This window comes from Triturus cristatus, chromosome 7 (assembly GCF_964204655.1).
Source record: "Triturus cristatus chromosome 7, aTriCri1.1, whole genome shotgun sequence".
Taxonomy (NCBI): domain Eukaryota; kingdom Metazoa; phylum Chordata; class Amphibia; order Caudata; family Salamandridae; genus Triturus; species Triturus cristatus.
Genome location: NC_140590.1, coordinates 1153128869 through 1153148090, shown reverse-complemented (window position 1 = coordinate 1153148090; position 19222 = coordinate 1153128869). Strand labels below are relative to the sequence as shown.

The window sequence follows — 19222 nt, the reverse complement described above, 5'->3', positions numbered from 1 at the left end:
TGATGTAAGGAATTAAGGGGAGCATCGGATCCGATGCAGAATCGGCTCCTCAGTGGAACAGGAGTGAGATATAGTGCGAATTCAATGCAGATTGTGACAAGATGGGGACAGGTCCCTCTTGCTTTTTGATGTTTTCTTTTAGACTTCAATTTGGACTTACCTCTTTATTTGACTGCGAAGAGGACCTGTTGTGTGAAACACTGGGAGCCAGAAAAGTTATACGCTTTCATTTTCAAACAAGATTGGAATGTACCATTTCTTCCAGTGTTTGCCAAAGTATGGGTTCATGAGGGTGAAATCCTCACAAAACTAAGTTGTGCCCTGAGCCCAAACATCAAAGGCATACCTAGTGGGGCATCAGACATCCGTTTAAGACATGCATAGCTTAAATCCTATAATCTTCATAGAAGACACAGTTCCCTTGCTTGCTGGTTGAAATGTTTGTCAAAAACGTTTGTCAGACCATTAAGAAAAGCAAAAGCAGAGCTTCTGAATCCGCGCTGCTCTTTCACTTTCAGGGCAGAACAAAGTAAATGCGGAGCATCATGGTGCCATCTACTGGCGTGGGAGAACATTACTGTGAAAAGCTTCCGTACTCAGTCTGACACCTGGGTATTTTTCTAAAGGTGAGGAATCTGCGCTTAAAATTATTCATCAAAATTTGCAACATACAGTATTTCCTCAATCAATTACAGTACAGGAAGCCGATACAAAAAACATTACAAATACAATCATTCACAGAATGCTATTCCTCTGGGAAAGAAAACATGGTTCAGATTATATCACCTGGTGTGGGGCTCCTGCAGGAATAAACACTGCATCTCCCAGGAATTGCACAATGGCCCAACCTTGAACACCATACTCCTCATGGAGGCGCTTTCGCAAGACCTGGTCCAAGTACCAGCTTTGGTCATGGATTGGATCATGGTCTGGAGGGTTTTCTTGCCCTTGCTCTTCACCAACCTTAAAATAAAGAAAATGATTACATATAAACTGTATATAATCAGTAAAAGCTTACAAATGAACAGCCTGATAGACATTAGGGGTGCTCTATACAATTGGAATCTATTATAAATGTGCATGCTATTCTTCAATGTCAATAAAGTAATCCTCAGTAGAAAACAGGATGCCTGTAAACGAAGCGTTGAAATAAGCCGGTTTTGTAAACATATTTGACCCTAATTTCTGCCACACACCACTCTAGCAATGATCTCAAAGCCCCAACTGGCAGATTTTGAGCTTCAAATCTCAATGGTGGGGTGTTGGTCCCACATGAATCTATAAGTAAGTAGAAGTATAATTCTTCTGCAACACTAGGTATTTCTATAGATTCATGTACCAACCAATAAATATCTAGTAGGTTGAAGAGGTATATCTGGATGTGAACAAGATTTTCAGAACCATCTGTCTGATTGGAGTATCCACAACTGCATCCAGACAGTAATTCTGAGATGACAGCCACCAGGAAAGCAGTTTTTCACAACAGAAACCAATGACTGCATAGACCCAATGGGTACTGAAATAAAAAGGTTACATTTCCAAGGGGGAGCAGGGGGTTCGACCAGCTGAAAACACCCAAAACAGGTCAGTCAGTAATTCTCAAATCACAAATTGCATGAAAACTGTGCTACGACTGCTGCGAGTGGCTCAAATACGTGCATGATTTTGCACAGCTCAACGGGTATGGAAGAACTTCATGCAGCACGATTATGATCCCATTGACATCTGCAAAGCAGCAACTTGGTCTACACCACACACGTTCACAAAAAACTATTGTGTAGACGTGCAACCAAAACAAAAAGCTAGTGTGGGCCAGGCTCCGACGTCGAAGACTAAACAGACACCCCGGCTCAGTGGTCTGTGAGTACCGTAACCCCTCTCCCAACCAAAACCAAACCTAAGGCTCTGGTAACGCCCTCGGACTCGGGTCGACACTGGCAGGATTTCTCAGATGCCCTGCCCTCGGATCCGGCTATGAGAACTAAACATAAGCCTTCGTGCTCGAGCCAACCCCATTCCGGTGCCGAAAAGTCACCTTCGGCACCGAAGCCCAAAACCACAGATGTGCCACACCCTTCTTCGTCGACACCGAAGACTGCTTCGACGTCCAAGCCCTCGGCGTCGAAACATACCAAAGAAACATTCGGAACCGAAAAAATCTTCGGAGCCGCAAAAATCATCGAGCCAAAAAGAGTCTCGGAGTCACAAACTCATAGAACAAAACCTAAGGAGGTCAAGTACCCACAGAAAGCCTCAGACTCGGTCCAAAGAAAATTTTGACCCAAAATCTTCAGCACCGAAAAATAAATTTTACCCATGCAACCTGTACCTGATTTTTTGGATCCCAACCAAAAAACTATCTATTGATCCAGAGACTGGCAAAGTTGTAACAGAGCCTACAAAAAAAGAGGAAAATGGACACTTCAGAGGAACCTGCAATACCCTTAAAAAGAAAGGAGTTGAGTTCTAACACCTCCCCACCTCCTCCTCCTCCTCCAGCTGATCCAAATCTTCTCATTTCTCCACCACACTCCCCACGTATTGTTTCACCTCCAACATCAGATAATGAGGATGATCATACCGATGAAGATGGGAATATAGATCCACGTCGGAGTCGTCGGCTTCGGAGACAGAGATGTCTTCATCACCTTGTTGCTCCGGCTGGACATTGGGATCTGCTCCGAAGATGTCGGGAATCGAGGCGCTTCCGCAAGACATTTCGTGACGTCGAGCCCGACGATCACGGATGGTTTTCTTCGACCTGAAAGATGAACAGGCCTCGCACTTCTTGTCTTCGTGCTCTGGTGAGAGGCAGAGGTTACAGACCTCGTGCACGTCCGTGTGTGGGAACTTAGCACCACACCCGGAGCATTTTTTGAAAGGAGTCCTTTCCATTGACTGCAGGCGTGGTCGGCGTGGATAGGCCCAACGGTCCGCGTTGAGGAGTTTTGTTTTTTTCAACAATTGCGTTGAAAGGAAACGCGATCAAGACAATACCGTCGAGTGGAGAGGGATTGCGCGTCGAAGGGAGATTTGAAACAGATATCGACCCTGAGCGCAGCAAGTCACATCCGAACCTGATGGCAGAAAAAAAAAAAAAGAATCTGGAGATGGAGTCGAAGACCATGCGCACTATCCTCCTAAGGAGTAGTCACCTACCTCGTGACTACAAAAGACTTCTTCCAAGACAAAAACAAAGTGCAAACATCCGAGCCCAACACCAGATGGCGATCTATGCACAAGTATACGATCTACAGCTCATTTGCCTCGAACATATATTTTCTGAAGATGCCTTTATTGGGCAATCCTGTAAATAAGGGGGCACACATGAGGCATTTCCTGAAGACTTGAGGCTGCCAATCTGAGCCTCAAAGACAAGTCCTTCAATTATTAACCCCCACTCCTGTAAACCTTTCTTTGGGTGAGCAAAATCTGAGGCGTATGGGTCAGGTCAGATAGAGGTAATAATGGGTCCAAAGAAGGAAGCTGCACTTGGGCCTTGCTTCTGTGCTCCCCAATTACAGACCTTAGTGACCGTACGAAACCTTCCAAGACATGAGACTAATCCAGAGGATGGGCTCAGGTACATGGGACTAGTAAGGCAGTATCAGAGGATAGAGTTAAGCATTTGTTGTACACACTCAGTCAGCAAATGAAATCACACACTCAAAGACCACTTCAGACCAATTGTTTTTGTATAAAAATATTATTTTAGTTATTTTATTTTCTAGAATCAAGCAAGCCTGGCACAGGTAAGCATAGATACTTTACAGTAGTAATGCAATAGAAGGCAAATGCTACTTACCAGTATGCATCTGTTCTTGGCATGTAGAGCTGCAGATCTACACACTGTGCATAGATCGCTATCTGGTGTTGGGCCCGGATGTTTGCAGTTGTTTTTCCTCTTGGAAAGTCTTTGGAAATCACAAGGTCTGTGACTCCTCCTTTGGATCGTATTGCGCATGGGCTTTGGCTCCATCCTCAGATTGTTTTTCACCAGCAGGGAAAGATGGAGCGTAGATATAACAGTGAAGATGCCCATGTGTGTTGTATCTAAATAAGATGACCTGGAACAGATAAAGGTAGCCGGGGAGGCGGGTGGGTGTGTGTAGATCTGCAGCTCTACATGCCAAGAACAGATGCATACTGGTAAGTAGCATTTGCCGTTCGAGGCATATGAGCTGCAGATTACACACTGTGCATAGATTTTATAGCAGTACCCATCCTTAGCGGCGACCACCCGCATCTGTTGCAGTGGTTTGAAATAATGTTTTGAGTACAGCCTGGCCCACACTAGCCTGTTGCTTAGTTTGCACATTATACAATAGTGTTTAGTGAAAGTGTGCGGTGTTGACCATGTAGCTGCTCTGCAGATATCATCTAATGGGATGTTCCCTAAAAATGCAATTGAAGCCCCTATTTTACGTGTAGAGTGGGCTTTAGGGGGAACGGATAGCGTTTGTTTTGCTTTGTGGTAGCAAATCTGAATGCATTTGACAATCCACCTAGCTATCCCCGTCTTGGAGATGGGGTTGCCTTTGTGTGGTGGTGAGAAAGAGACAAACAGTTGTTTGGTCTTACGAAAAGGTTGTGTTCCCTCGATGTAGTAGAGTAAGGCTCGTTTGACATCTAATGTGTGAAGAGCTCTTTCTGCAACGGTCTGTGGTTGCGAGAAGAATACTGGGAGTTCTACAGATTGGTTTAGTTGAAAAAGAGAAATGACTTTAGGGAGGAATTTTGGGTTGGTACGGAGAACAACCTTGTTATGGTGCATTTGGAGAAAAGGTTCTTGAATGGTAAGTACTTGTATCTCACTGACCCTTCTGAGGGAAGTGATGGCTATAAGAAAGGCGGTTTTCCATGTTAGGATTTGAAGTCCACATTTGTGTAGAGGTTCAAAGGGAGGCCCCATTAGTCTGGTGACAACGATATTTAGGTTCCACACAGGTGAGGGTGGCACTCTGGGGGAATTATTCTTTTGATGCCTTCCATGAAGGCTTTAATGGCAATTACTCTAAATAGTGATAGATGTTGCCTGTTTTGTAGATAAGCTGCTATGGCTGCAAGGTGCAGTCTAATGGACTTATAGGCTAGATTGCATCTTTGGAGGTGTAGTAAATAGCCTATGATGTGTTGAATGGACACATCTAGGGGATTGATGGTATTGTTGTGACAATAGACAACAACAGTTTCCACTTGGCTGCGTAGCACGCACTAGTGGTGGGTCGCCTAGCTTCTTTAATGACGTTCATGCAGTCAGGGGGAAGATTTAGGTAACCGAATTCTAAGATTTCAGGAGCCAGATCGCAAGGTTGAGCTGAGCTGGGTCCGGGTGCCTGATCTCTTCATGGTTCTGGGTTAAGAGGTGTGGAGAGAGGTGTAACTTTTGGTGCGGTACTACAGATAGTTCCAGCAGTGTGGTGTACCACGGTTGTCTGGCCCAAGTTGGAGCTACTAAGATTAGTGTGAGGGAGTGTTGTTGTAGTTTGCGCACCACTAATGGAATGAGTGGGAGAGGCTGAAAAGTGTATGCAAATCTGCCTGACCAGTTCATCCATAGCCTTTGGACAATGGGTGTGGATATCTGGCGGCGAAGCTTGGGCATTTGGCGTTTTGGTGGGTGGCGAAGAGGTCTATCTGTGGATGCCCCCACATTTGAAAGTACGGGTGAAGAACTTGCGGGTGGAGTTCCCACTCGTGGAGGTGTTGCTTTTGTCTGCTGAGCAGATCTGCCATAGTATTTTGGACTCTTGGGACATGTTGGGCTAGGAGAAAGATTTTCTGGGGTATGGCCCATCTCCATATGCTCTGTGCTAGCTGAGAGAGCTGTTTAGAGTGTGTGCCGCCTTGTTTTTGTATATAGTACATGGATGTAATGTTGTCTGTGCCGACTAGGACTGCCTTGCCTGAAATCTGTGTCTGAAAAGATTTTAGGGCTAAAAAGATGGCTAGTAACTCCAGATGGTTGATGTGGAGTAACTTTGTTGAGGTGTCCATCTGCCCTGCATGGTGCGATGCAATAGGTGAGCTCCCCAGCCGTAGAGAGATGCGTCCGTTGTCAGTACTATCTGAGGAACCGGGTCCAGGAACGGTCGCCCTTTGGAAAGATTTTTGGTGGTCCACCACTGCAGAGAGCGATGGGTACGACAGTCTACCAACACCAGATCTGTTAAGTGACCCTCGGCCTGGTTCCATTGGCGCGCTAAGCACTCTTGGAGAGGAAGCATCTGGAGTCTTGCGTGAGGTACTATAAATATGCAAGAGGCCATCATCCCTATTAGTTGCATGAACACTCGAGCTGGAAGAGTGTGTTGTGGCTGAAATTTGGCGCGTAGAGCCTGAATGTTTGCTATACTGGTAGGAGTGGGATAGGCTAGCGCTCTTGAGGTGCCTATAGTGGCACCCAGATATTGTTTTACGTGGGACGGTTGGAGATGGGACTTTGAGTGGTTTACTGTGAAGCCCAGTTGGTGAAGTAGCTGGATAGTGGTGTGTTGTACACACTGGTTGAATGAACTGGCTTTTATTAGCCAGTCGTCTAGGTATGGGAAAACATGGATGTGTTGTCTCCGCAGGTGTGCTGCCACTACTGCTAGGCACTTGGTGAATACTCGTGGTGCTGTTGTGACTCTAAACGGGAGTACTTTGAATTGGTAGTGTTGGCCGTCCACTACAAATCTGAGGAACTTCCTGTGAGCGTTGTGCACAGGAATGTGGAAATAGGCGTCTTTGAGGTCTAAAGTGGTCAGGAAATCGTTGTGGGAGAGCAGTGGAAGTACCTGCTGAAGTGTTACCATGTGAAAATGGTCTGAGTGTATGTATCTGTTTAGGGGCCTGAGGTCTAGGATGGGCCGTAGAGTCTCGTCCCTTTTTGGTATGAGAAAATATAGGGAGTAGACCCCCATATTTTGTTGGTTGGTAGGAACCTGTTCTATTGCCCCGTTTTGTAGGAGGGAGATTACCTCCTGCTTTAGTAGTGTTAGATGTTCCTGTGACATTGGACGTTGTCTGGGTGGAATGTTTGGGGGGGTAGATATTAGTTCTAGGCAGTAGCCTGACCGAATTATTTGTGTTACCCATTTGTCTGAGGTGATGGTAGTCCAGACAGGAAGGAAATTTTGGAGTCTGCCCACGACCGGAGTGGGATGGTCTGGGGGGAGTGGAGGTGAGTCATTGGGCAGGTGCGGAGGCAGAGCGGGCGGTGTTTGTCTTGCCTCTGCCTTTATTATTGTTGCCTCTGTAGCCGCCTCTTTGGTAACCCCTTGTAAAGGTGGATTGGGTAGGGGCTTTATATGAAGTGGAAGCGGTGTCAGAGGAGTAGCCTCTGGATGTGCGCCGAAAGGAAGAGCGGTGAAAAGAGCGCCTGGGAGGGTGTGATTGTAAGGCTCCCATAGACTTCGCCGTATCGGTGTCTTTTTTCATTTTTTTCTAGTGCCTCATCCACTTTTAGGCCGAACAGATGTTCCTGGTCAAAGGGGTGGTTCAGGATGGAAGCTTGTACTTCTGGTTTAAAACCTGAGATCCTTAGCCAGGCATGGCGACGGAGGAGGATGCTGGTATTAATGGCTCTGGAGGCGGTGTCAGCTGCATCTAGGGCACAGTGGATGGAGGTATTGGTAATGCTTTTGCCCTCCTGAATTAACTCATTTGCCCTATTTTTATATGTGTCAGGGAGGTGTTGCATTATGGCTTCTAGTTCGTCATAATGGGCCCCGTCGTATCTTGCCAGAAGCGCTTGTGTATTAGCGATGCACCATATGTTGGCAGCTTGTGATGCAGTGTGCTTGCCCGATGCGTCCAAGAGTTTTGACTCTTTATCAGGTGGTGGTGCCTCGCCTGATGCTTGGGAGTTTGCCCGCTTTCGTGCTGTAGACACTACTAGGGAATCTAGTGGTGCTGGCCCTCTGATGTAGGCGGGATCTGTCGGCGGCTTTATATTTTTTGTCTATGCGCGGGTTAATGACCCTGGCTCTGACTGGGTCTTTAAAGACCTCCGGCGCTTGTTTGACAACTCCTTTGAGCATGGGCAGTATGGAGCTGGCCCTATGCGTGGTGTCAAAAGCATCGAGAAGGAAGTCCTCCTCCACGGGGTCGGTATGGAGATCCACCCCGTGATAGTGGGCAGCCCTTTGGAGTAAGTGGTTGAACCCTAATGAGTCTTCTGGTGGGGATGGTCTCGAAGGGTAGAGATCATCTTGTGGGATGTTAGGAATGCCTGGGATGTTATAGTCGTCCCATGGGTCTGGGGAGCCTGTGGGAGTGGGGTCCCCTGTAAGTAGGTCATGGGGTATGTCCCCTATGTCCTCATAGACATCATCATTATCATCATCCGGAGAGGGTGTGGGGGAATGATGAGGTGGTGGTGGGGGGGGGGGGGGGAGACGGAGGAGGTGGAGGAGGGGAAGGTGGAGGGGGTGGAGGAGCTGGTGAAGGCATCCTGAAAGGGGAGGTTGTGGAGTCCTTCCTCTTTGGAGGTGGAGCTGGGGCAGGCTTTTCCAGCTGTCTCTTTTTGATGCTGAGCATCAAATGTCCAGTTTAAGGGTCCTTGATCAATGTCTTTTGCAAAGGATCAGGTGTAAAAAGTTCTTCCGTGGGTGGTTTGTACTTGGGCACCGAAGGCATCAGGCCGTAGGTTTTCTCGTTTTAGAGTCTGCGCTAGTCCGCTGTTGGGAACTATGCAGCTTGGAAAGGGGTGTTTGTTAACTCGGTGCCGAGATGGTTTTCGGCTTCGAGCTGTCGGTGGCCTTGTGTCTTCTGCTCGGTTCCGGGGATGGTGTCGGTACCGAGGAGGTGGAGCTGGTTTTCGGTGCTGTAGGAGAGTAGGGTCTGCTTTCTATGTTCACCCCCACTTTTTGCTTTTGCTTTACTGGTTTTCGACTTAGATGTGGCTGTGGGCCTGCTAATCAGACCCACAGCCCTGCTGTTCTCTCTCTAAATTAATACTATGTACTTTAGGTGCATAACCCATTTGGATAGGATCACCTTATTGGCCCCTGTACAGTGTACCCTAGGTACCCAGGGCATAGGTGTACCCTAGGCCTACCAGGGGCTGCAGCATGTATTATGCCACCCCTGGCCTGGCCTTCCATTTTGACACAACTGGCTGATCACTCAGCTGGGGCAAGGTCGTGTAATCACCCCTTGCTTAGGTGTAGTATTCCTATACCTAACTTACATATAGACACATGTGTACCTATCAGTCACTCCTATGGCAGGCCTTGACAATCCTGGAGGCAGAGTGCTTGGTAACATGTGAGATGGTGCTCTAGCATGAGCTGAGCCTGTCTGCAGCTTTCGGAACCTTGTCCTTATAGCTGTTCTATGATATAGCCTACCATATACTCTTAAAGTGCCTTATAATCTTAGACGGTTATGGTAACTATGGTTTGGCTTTATCGAAACATGTCGTGTAAGGTGTCTAACACTTTGGAATAATACCCCCATACCATTTCTGGGGATGAGGATATTATTCCTCCCTTCTAGAGGGAAAGACATGTTAAAATCATACTTCAACTGTTAGCCTCTGACCAAAGCCTCAGCATCACAAAATGGATGCTGCTGCCACAACACAAGTCTGACCTCCTGCAGCTGGGAGTGATCCCAGCCAGGGAGGCCTGGACAATAGGTTTCCTGCTTGGGGAGGTGCTAGCACCTCCCCAGACAGCCTTTAGTGTATTGGGGCAGGGTGGGCTGAAAGGAATGAGACATGCCTGGGGCACACAAGGTGTTCCTTGCATAGTCCAGTTCAAACCGGCGCTGGGGCACTCCAGCCCCAGCTCTGGCGCGAAACTGGACAAAGGGAAGTGGGTGTAACCACCCCCTCCCAGGTCCCACCCATAAGGCGTGACCTAGCAGGTATCCCAGCCCCCCAGATTAGTATAAGAGTGGGAGTTGGGCCTCAAGACTTTAGATTATCCTGAACCTGCAAAACTGAACAGAAACTCTGGACCTTCGACATTCGACGAAAGAAGAAGACTGAAGAATCTCCCTTGTAGCCAAGGAGTGGCTACCCTGTGTAAACAGGCACCATCAAGAGACTACCCTTTGCTTTGCCCACGTTCTACGAGGAACCGACTGCAGAGCCTGACCAGAGCCTTGACTTCCAGACTTCTCCGACCCTGATCCACATCTACAGCAGAGCTGAGATCCGTGGAGGCGACGAGCGACGTGGGACCGGCTACCTGGAAAAAGTGGCTAGTAACTTAAAGCGCAGCTTCTGAGGTACCCTCGAAGTTGTGCACCGGGGATTGAGAAGCCCCAACCCCAAGCACCATCTGCACCGAAGATCAGCCCCCCACACTCCACGAGTCCTGCGTGGGGCCCTTCAGCATTTTCCTGCTTGCCGCGTCTGTCCGGTTGCTTGCCCGCTGGCTAGTGGCCTTTGTGACGACGCACCCTGAAATCTTCTGCGCTGGTTTGGCTCCTCCAGACTGGCTCCCGCTTCTCTGCAAAGAAGAAGCACCCCAGACCTTCCTGGTCTGCACCAGAAGCAAGTCCTTCGTTCTTCGTGGGTTCCGCTTGCCAAGGCTTGGTGAGTCCTAGTCCAACTTCGACGCCGCCGACAGCAAGAGCCTTCGTGGGACAGCTCGCCTCCTGGTCCTGGTCGTCCTCGACGCTTCCTGGTCCTCCTGGCTGCAGCGACAAGCTTCACCTTCACCAGCAATCTTCACGACATCGCCTGGTTCCTTCCTGGTTCCACGTGGTCACTGGCTAGTGACCTTGACTCTGTCCCTTCTGCTTGCAGGTTTCCTCTCTTCTTGATCCCAGCCTTGGGATCCACCGGACACTCTTCACTGACTGCCTGTCAGCATCTTTCTTCAGGCATCCATAGGAGTCGATGACGAAAACGACGCATCTTCACCCCTATGCACCCGCAGCCTGTGGGCTAGGTAACTTGGGTACTCCGGTGCTCATCAGGATAGTGACTATCCTAGTGTCTAGTTTTCAAGTCTCAACTTCCTAGCTACTCCGGAAGTGTCCTAAATCTACCGTTTTCTAAACTGTACTATTGCTATTGACTTTTACGCATTACGCGTGAGTGTTTCCACTCTGCACACGAATCCCGTGGGCCTCCCACTTCCTAACTAACGCTAGTGTAGTGTAGCCCCAACGATTCCCTAGGCCTAGGCCTATTCTATTTCCGTGACAGTGGTTCTTATACCACTTACTTAGTATATGGTTTGCGTGGCCCCTAGGGCCTAACTGTATTACTTACCTGTGTGACTTAATGTATGCTTAAATAAGACTGTGTTGTACTTACCTCTAATCTCATAAAGAGTGCTGAGGGTTTGACTAGAATAAATACACTTTATTTTATATATATATCTGTTGTGGTGTCCTTTCATTTGGTATTCAAGGGATTATATATGGTATCACAGCTGGCTTCACATGCCATTCAGAGTTTAGCCTAAGACTGCTCTTGTCCATGCTACCACTAGGATAGCTGGTCTATAAGGTTGACTTTACAACCAATCACCATAAGGGTATTTGGACTGATATAAGGTGTACACTAGAACTAGTGACATCATACATCAGGCCAACTTCTCACAGGTGCCGAGTGTTTCGGTATGGAGCTCGGTGCCGAGGGGGAGGCCATTTTCTTTTTGGGTGTCGGTGCGGAGGAGTGCTTCTCGGCACCGACTGTGTGCTGGCTCGAGCCGGAGCCACCGGAAGGCTTAATAGGCTTCTTTACCGGTCCCGAAGGTGGGGTGTGGGAAGCAGTGTCTTTGGTCTTGCCTAGGCCTGGAGGCGAAGGCGTGACCAAAGCCTTTTTCGGTGCAGTCGAGGGTGTGGGGGGAGGGGCTTCGGTACTCACGACCCTCTGTGCCGGAGTGATGTCCTCCACATCTGAATCGTCTGCTTCGGAGGCGTGTGGTGTTCTTCTGCAGCGTCGACGCCTTTCCCGAAGATGTCGTCTGGAATCGCCGTCAACGAGTGTGCCATGGTTCTTCGTGCCCTTCTGTCTCAAATGGTTTTCTTGGACCGGAAGGACTTGCACGCAGGACAGTCTCGAGCCTCGTGTTCAGGGGAGAGGCAGAGGTTACATACTTTGTGAAGGTCGGTGTGGGGGAATTTGGACCCACATCGAGGGCACTTCTTGAAGGGAGTCCTTCCCATTAGCCAGGACCGGAGCTTGGGTAGGCCGGAAGGCCGTCGTCGACGACTGGAATCGAAGATCTTGATCGATGAGAGCCATGCCGAGTGTGGAGATCACGATCGAAAACAATACCGCGAAGTGAGGTGAGGATTGCGCGTCGATGGAAGAACTGGAAACTGTTCGGAACTGGAGCGCGAAGATCACATCCGAGCCCGATGGCGGAAAAAAACAATCTGAGGATGGAGCCGAAGCCCATGCGCAATACGATCCAAAGGAGGAGTCACATACCTCGTGACTTCCAAAGACTTTCCAAGAGGAAAAACAACTGCAAACATCCAGGCCCAACACCAGATGGCGATCTATGCACAGTGTGTAATCTGCAGCTCATATGCCTCGAATATACAGTTTGTATGATAATTGTATATGCACTTTAGTTTGATTTACAGTATGGATGCAGAGAAATCAATACTTAGTAAATGCAGTACAGAGACTTGAATAGGCTTTTTAGTAAAATAGCAGGTAAGTAACTTTTGAGATTACTAGGGTTACAAAGAGTAGTATACCTAGATACTACTCTGGGACATTTCCTGAAAACAGGTAAATCAAATCGTTTTTGTTAGATTATGCAATTTTAAATAATTTCTTTAGTGTCTCAAACTCCATACTTGGAAACATTTTGCAGAAAAACAGTCAATGTTATTCTATGGAGGAAATTAGTGTTATCGGGTTTGAGGTAAGTTTTTGGTAGTGGGGGTTGAGGTTCTGGGGGTAGCCTCAGGGGTCCCCCAGGGTCAAGGATGCACTAGTTGCACCCTCACCAGCACTAGGGCAGCAGGTGCAAAGTGCTGAGGCCCAATGTTATCCAATAAGGGTTAGGGGGCCTCAGGTTGGTGGCTGCTGGCCAGCAAGCCAATTGGTTGTGGGAACAAAGCTCCTGGACTTTAGTTCAGGGCAAATGGGGAAACAAAGTAGCACCAAAGGTGCACCCTCAGCGGCAGTAGGGCGGGCGGGTGCTGTTTCGACGTCAGGTGCCCTGTTTTTAATGAGGAACCTCCGGTTTGCAAAGGCACTGCAGGCTTGGGGACAAAGGTCTTCTGGGTGCGACCACCAATTCGAGAGTTACGTTTGGAAGTTAGGGGTTTGTTAGACACAGTCGGTTTGGGCACACAAGGCCGATGGGAGTCGGGTGCAGGGGTACCTTTTGGGGTCAGATCTTACCAGCTCCTGGTCGCGGTTAGGGGCGCATTCTGGATTTGGACGCGACCTCCTCGTGGTCTTTGCCCACTCTAGCCCAGGCCGTGGACGGCGGGTGCAGAGTGGGGCGGATTTACAGTGTCTGGCCTGAGCCAGAGGTTGCAGATGAACAAATCCGGTGTTCACAGGAGACAAAGTCCTTGAAATTGAAGGCAGGCAGGTCCTCCGGGGTTTTTGAGGTTGCTGGCTGCAGGACACACCGGGATTTCGCAGAAGCAGGTTCGAGGGGGAGACAGGCCGGTAGGGGTGGGGCCAAGTCAGTGGGCGACTTCCTCTTGTTAGCTGCTGCATAGCTGTTCGGTCCTCCTTCTTGTAGTTTCTTCTTGTCTGAGGAAGCAAGGTTCAGGGGTGCCCTTAAATACTAGATTTAGGGGTGTTACAGGTAGGTAAAATGCAGGGACCAATGGGTCCCTTCCCTGGGGTGGGTACACCCCCTATTATGCCTCCCTCCAGTGGAAGGGGGCCTGAGCCTGTCCCTGGTTGGCAGAGTCCCCCCATCTCCAAGATGGCAGGGACTAAGTTGTGCTTCACCTCGCCTCCCCCACCCGAGGGGTGGAGTTGGCAGAGGTGGGAACACCTCTCTTCCTCACTTATTTTTCCCACCGGTTCTCCCGCCGAAAGTGGGGGTCAGAACCAGTGGGGACCAGTTGCTGAAAGCAGCAAGTGGCCTGTGGAAGCTCACAAAGCAGCATGAAGCTGGGGAAGCTCACAAAGGTGGCAAGCCTTTGAATCTTCCCTCTTCGTGAACCTTGCCGATCCTGGGGGAGGAGGCTCAGCACCTTGTCCCAGGATGTAGATTGTTTCAGGCCCCGGAGAGCAGCAGGCTCTCGACCCAGGGGTCCAGAAACACCCATAGCCATTATGGTGCTGTGGAATTCGTAATGACAAACTCCAAGCTCCATATACTCTTAATGGCAGCACTGCACTTACGTCTAAGAATGGACTACGACACTGTAGGGGTACAGGGCTCATGCACCTGTACCCTAACCACTGGTATAGTGCACCCAACTAGAGGGGTGACTGATCTATACCGGGGCAGTGGGTTGTAGGCATGGCACACAGCGGTGTGTGCCATGTTGACTCTTCACTTTGATCTGCACCGAGAGAGAGAGTGTGTGTGAGTGTGTGTGTGCAGGGCCTCTAAGGGTTTCACAATAAGTCCTGCAGCCCTTAGAGGTCTTCCCAGTGCCCTGGGTACCTGTGGTACCATTTACCAGGGGCTGACCTGTGACCAGAGATGCCAATTGGGTTAGTTGTGGAGAAAGAACACAGGCCCTGAGAACCTGATTGGCAGGGAACCAGGGCACAACAAGTGAAAGTGCATCAGTAGTCTGACAAAAAGTGTGTGGGGGGTTACTGCAACAGAAACACACTTTCCTACACAAGTTCCCTCCTCCCCTCTAGCCTAAATGCCAGGAGACTCAGCCATAGCTGGGAGAGTCTTCCTAGTCTTTCAGGCGAGGAAGAGTAGAGGAAGTGGTTTGAAAGTTGCAAGGCCTACTCTGCCTTACATCCTTCTGTTCAGGTCAGTCCCTTTGGGGAGCTAGCCGACCTCAACAGTTTCAGGACCTAATTCCCAATGCTCCTTTCCTAGCTCTTAAATCTTCACCCTATATTTTTAGTTTGGGTTCAGAGGTGCCTACCTCTGCAAATTCTAACTTAGCTAGGGAAAAGCCCTGCTTACCCACAGAGGTCAACCACAGCTTGAACAACCCCACCATGACCATTAGGGTCAGGGGGCCTAAAATGCTATTTGGCAGGGGGCTAGGCCACCATGCCAAGGACAGTGCTGCCATGAAGCCTAACACCCAGCAGAGGCTACTGACAGCAGTCAGTGCCCAGAACCACACCTTTAGCTCTTCACTGATAGGTGAAGTAGCTAACTTACAGGCTTCTTTGGATCTGGGGGGCCTGTCTGCTGTTTTAGGGTGGGGGGTCACTACACTTGGTAGTGAAACCCTTCTTACACCCTCTGTTTTGCCAGCTGAGAGCCACCAATTCAGGCAGGACAGGTGCCTGAGTAGTCAGGTCTTTTTGTTGGCTAGGAGGGACTTCACCAGTGCCAATTTTGCAGTTCTCCCTTGTGAGAAAGTGCCATCTTTCTTGCATGGTATGCCCCCACTTTTTGCTGAATTGCTGAATGTACTTTGACTGAGTGTGCCCTGGACTCCTGCCAATCAGGTGCCCAGGGCCTATGTTCATTACCTAAAACACAAAATCCACATTGGCAAACCCTGGCCACATGTCAGCCCCTGGTAAATGGTACCCCAGGTGTGAAAAAGTGCCATCTTTCTTGCATGGTATGCCCCCACTTTTTGCTAAATTGCTGAATGTACTTTGATTGAGTGTACCCTGAGTTCCTGCCAATCAGGTGCCCAGGGTCTATGTTCCTTCCTTAAACCACACAAACTCCAAATTGGCAAACCCTAGCCACATGTCAGCCCTTAGTAAATGGTACCCTAGGTACCCAGGGCCTTGTGGCCAGGGAAAGCCTCTAAGGGCTGCAGCACTCATTGTGCCACCCTCAGAGGCCCTGTACCCTTATACACACACACTGCCCTTGCAGGCTGAGTGTCTGGGTGCAGGACAAAACAAAGAGTCGACATGGCACACATCACTGTGTGCCATGCCCATCACCTACACTGCCAAGGCATATGTCAGCCACCCCTCTAGCTGGGTGCATTACGGCTATGGTGTGGGCACAGGAGCAGGAGCCCTATGCCCCTACAGTACCCAGGTCCATTCCTGGGCACTGTAAGTGCAGTGCTGCCATTTAAGAGTACATGGTGCTGAGAGCTCGTCAAACACGCGCTCCACAGCACCATAATGACAACACTGAAGATTGGGATATTTGGTATCAAACTTCTCAGCACATTGAACCCACACTGATGCCAGTGTGGGATTTAATGTACTAAGCACCCCAGAGGGCATCTTAGAGATGCCCCCTTACAGCTAACTTACAATCCACGTCTGCTCTGAGGCTGCCCAGGCTGCCACACAGCAGACACGTTGCTGGACCCCTGGGTGGGAGAGGCCCTGCTCTCCCGGGCCTGCAACAATGCACATCCTGGGTGAGGTGAAAAATCTCCTCCCCCAGGACGAGCAAAGGGAAGCTTCAAAGGCATGCCGCCATTTGGAGTTTCCCCAGGCCACTGCAACCACCCACTCTGGCAGGAAGCTTGGCCGGAAACCCCATACAAGGACAGGGGATGTGCCAGCCTGCCCACCCCACCCCTCAGGTGGGGGAGACTAGGTGAAGCACATCTCCGGGCTCTCGCCATCTTGAAGATGGGAGGCCCTACCCTATCAGGATTAGGCTACTGCCCCCCTCCCACAGGAGAGAGGCAGGATAGGGGGTGTACCCACCCCGAACAAGGACCCATTGGTCCCTGGCCTTCACCTACCTGTAACGCCCCTAAATCTAGTATTTAAGGGCACCCTGAACCTTCCTTACTCAGATTCCAGATAGAAAACTACAAGAAGAACAAGGACCTGCCCTGCAGCTGCTAAAAAGGGAAGAAGACACCAACTGCTTTGGCCCCAGCCCTACCGGCCTGTCGACTCTCGAACCTGCACCAGCGCGGCATCTCTCGTGGCCAGCAACCTCACCAACCCCGGAGGACCTGGCTACCTTTTGGCTCTAAGCCCCTGGGACTCCCATGAGTAGAGGCTCTACTCAAGAAACCTATTTTTAACCCCTGGCAGCAGCCTGGAACCGCGGACCCAACCCACTCTGCACCAGCCAAGCCTGGCCAGTGCCGGAGTGGACAAAGACCCTGAGGACGACCCCACGGCGACTGTGACCCTGAGTCCGGCACCCAAGGACCCCCCTCGACATTCCGGAAGAAGCCTGCAGCCTCAGAACAGAGTGCCACCCCAACCGCGATCAACAGGAGGGTAAGATTTCCGACATCAAAAGGCACCCCTGCACCCGGCGCCCTGCGGCCCCCTGTGCCCAATCCTGGGGTACCCACCCAACCTACAACTACCCAACTTACCCCTCGAAGTGGTGGTGGCACCTGAAGCATCCTCGTCCCCGAGCTTGCAGCCTTTTTCCAAACCGGAACATTCCCATTGATTTCCATTGAGCGCCCGAAGGCTCAAAAGCACCCTGCACCCAGCCGCCCGAGTGGCCCTGGCAGTGCACTCTCTACACTAACTTACTTCCCCACTTGCCCTGAGTAAGTGACCAGGAGCCCAGCTCCCACAGCCGCGTGGCTTGCCAGACAGCAGCCACCAACCAAGGCCCCCCTATCCCTCATAGGATAACATTGGGCCTAACTCTCTCTGCACCCGGCCGTCCTGAAACCGCTGAGGGTGAACCAACTGTACCTACCTGACACTGGGGGACCCCTGAGTCTATGCCCGGAATTTCAACTCTGCCAGTCGAGTACTTGCCCTTAAACCGCTAACTTCATTTTCCTCATAGGGTAACATTGACTGGCTTTTTCTTCAAAAATCTTCTAAGTGTGAACTTTTCAAAACTGCAAATATTCACCAAAAATCAGCCAAGTGACAAAAACGAATTTACTCACCTGCTCCTAGGTGAGCTCCCAGTGCTGGATCTTGGTACCCAGCCCTGACTCTGAAAAGTGTCCACAACTATACTTACCTCTAACTCATTTTTCTCCCATAGGAAACCATTGTCTGCTTTTCTGTGAAATTTCTTCTAAGTGTCTATTTTTGCAAATTTGAAATATTCTTTTAAAATCGTACCATTTCTGCAAACGAAATTACTTACCTGTTTTTGATAAGGACCCCAGTCCTGGGTCTAGGTACCCAGTCCTGGATAACTAAAGTAACGATAAAGTACTCTACCTGCAATTTGAATTTCTTGCCATAGAGATCCATTGAATGTTTTCTTTGAAATATTTTCTAAGTGCTAACGAACAAGTTACTTACCTTCGGTAACGATGTATCTGTAAGAAACATTAGTTAGTTAGATTCCTCACCTTAGAATATCCCCAGGCGTCAGACTGGATCCGGAAGATTTTTCGTCAGCAATACCCCTTGCGCGTCGCTAGGCGTCGTCTGCGGCTCCGCGTCCGTCGTCGGCGTCGTGCGCCGGGATGACGTCGTCGGAGTACTTAGACGCCGCCCTCGCGCGCTGACGTCAGTTCTTGTACATAGCCTTCCGCGCCAGGAACGCAGAGCCATGCAAAGACCGACACTGGTGCCAAAAAGAAAATCTAGGGGCCTGAAAAGGATAGCCTTAACCCTAGAAGTCAGTTCGCAGAACAGGGAGGATGGGTGGGTCGGTGAGGAATCGAACTAATGTTTCTTACAGATACATCGTTACCGAAGGTAAGTAACTTGTTCATCTGAAAGAAACACGTTAGTTAGATTCCTCACCTTAGAATAGATACCCAAGCAATACCATCCCCGGTGGTGGGTCTGCGAACCAAGATCACACCAGAAAGTCCTGGAGGACAGAACGGCCAAAGAAGCCATCCCTCCGGACTTGGCTGTCAAGGCAAGCCCACGTCGCCGCCTGACAGATGTCCTGCAAAGGGACTCCCCGTCCCAAGGCAGTAGTAGCCGCCGTGGCCAGAGTAGAATGGGCGCGCAGCCCAGCAGGAGGGTCCTTTTTAGCAAAGGAATAGCAAATTTTTATACACAAAACGACCCACCGAGAGATGGTCCGTTTGTGCACAGCTTTCCCCTTCTTAGCGCCCACGTACCCAACAAAAAGCTGGTCGTCCACCCGGAACTGTTTAGTGCGGTCCAGATAAAAGGAGAGCGCACGTTTTGGGTCCAGACGGTGGAGCCTCTCTTCCTCTTTGGAAGGATGCGGAGGCGGAAAGAAGGTGGGCAAGGTGACAGACTGCCCAAGGTGAAATGGAGTCCCCACTTTAGGAAGAAAGGAGGGAC

At 49.8% G+C, this 19222-nt stretch overlaps 1 protein-coding gene across 1 annotated transcript in view; it reads right to left on the bottom strand.

The window, feature by feature from the left end:
- KDM3B (lysine demethylase 3B) overlaps positions 1-19222 on the bottom strand; it is an 867558-nt gene that overhangs the window by 137506 nt on the left and 710830 nt on the right. The window contains exon 22 of the mRNA XM_085618404.1: positions 787-963. Coding sequence (XP_085474530.1) covers positions 787-963 — 177 coding nt within the window. The remainder of the gene's footprint in view (positions 1-786; positions 964-19222) is intronic.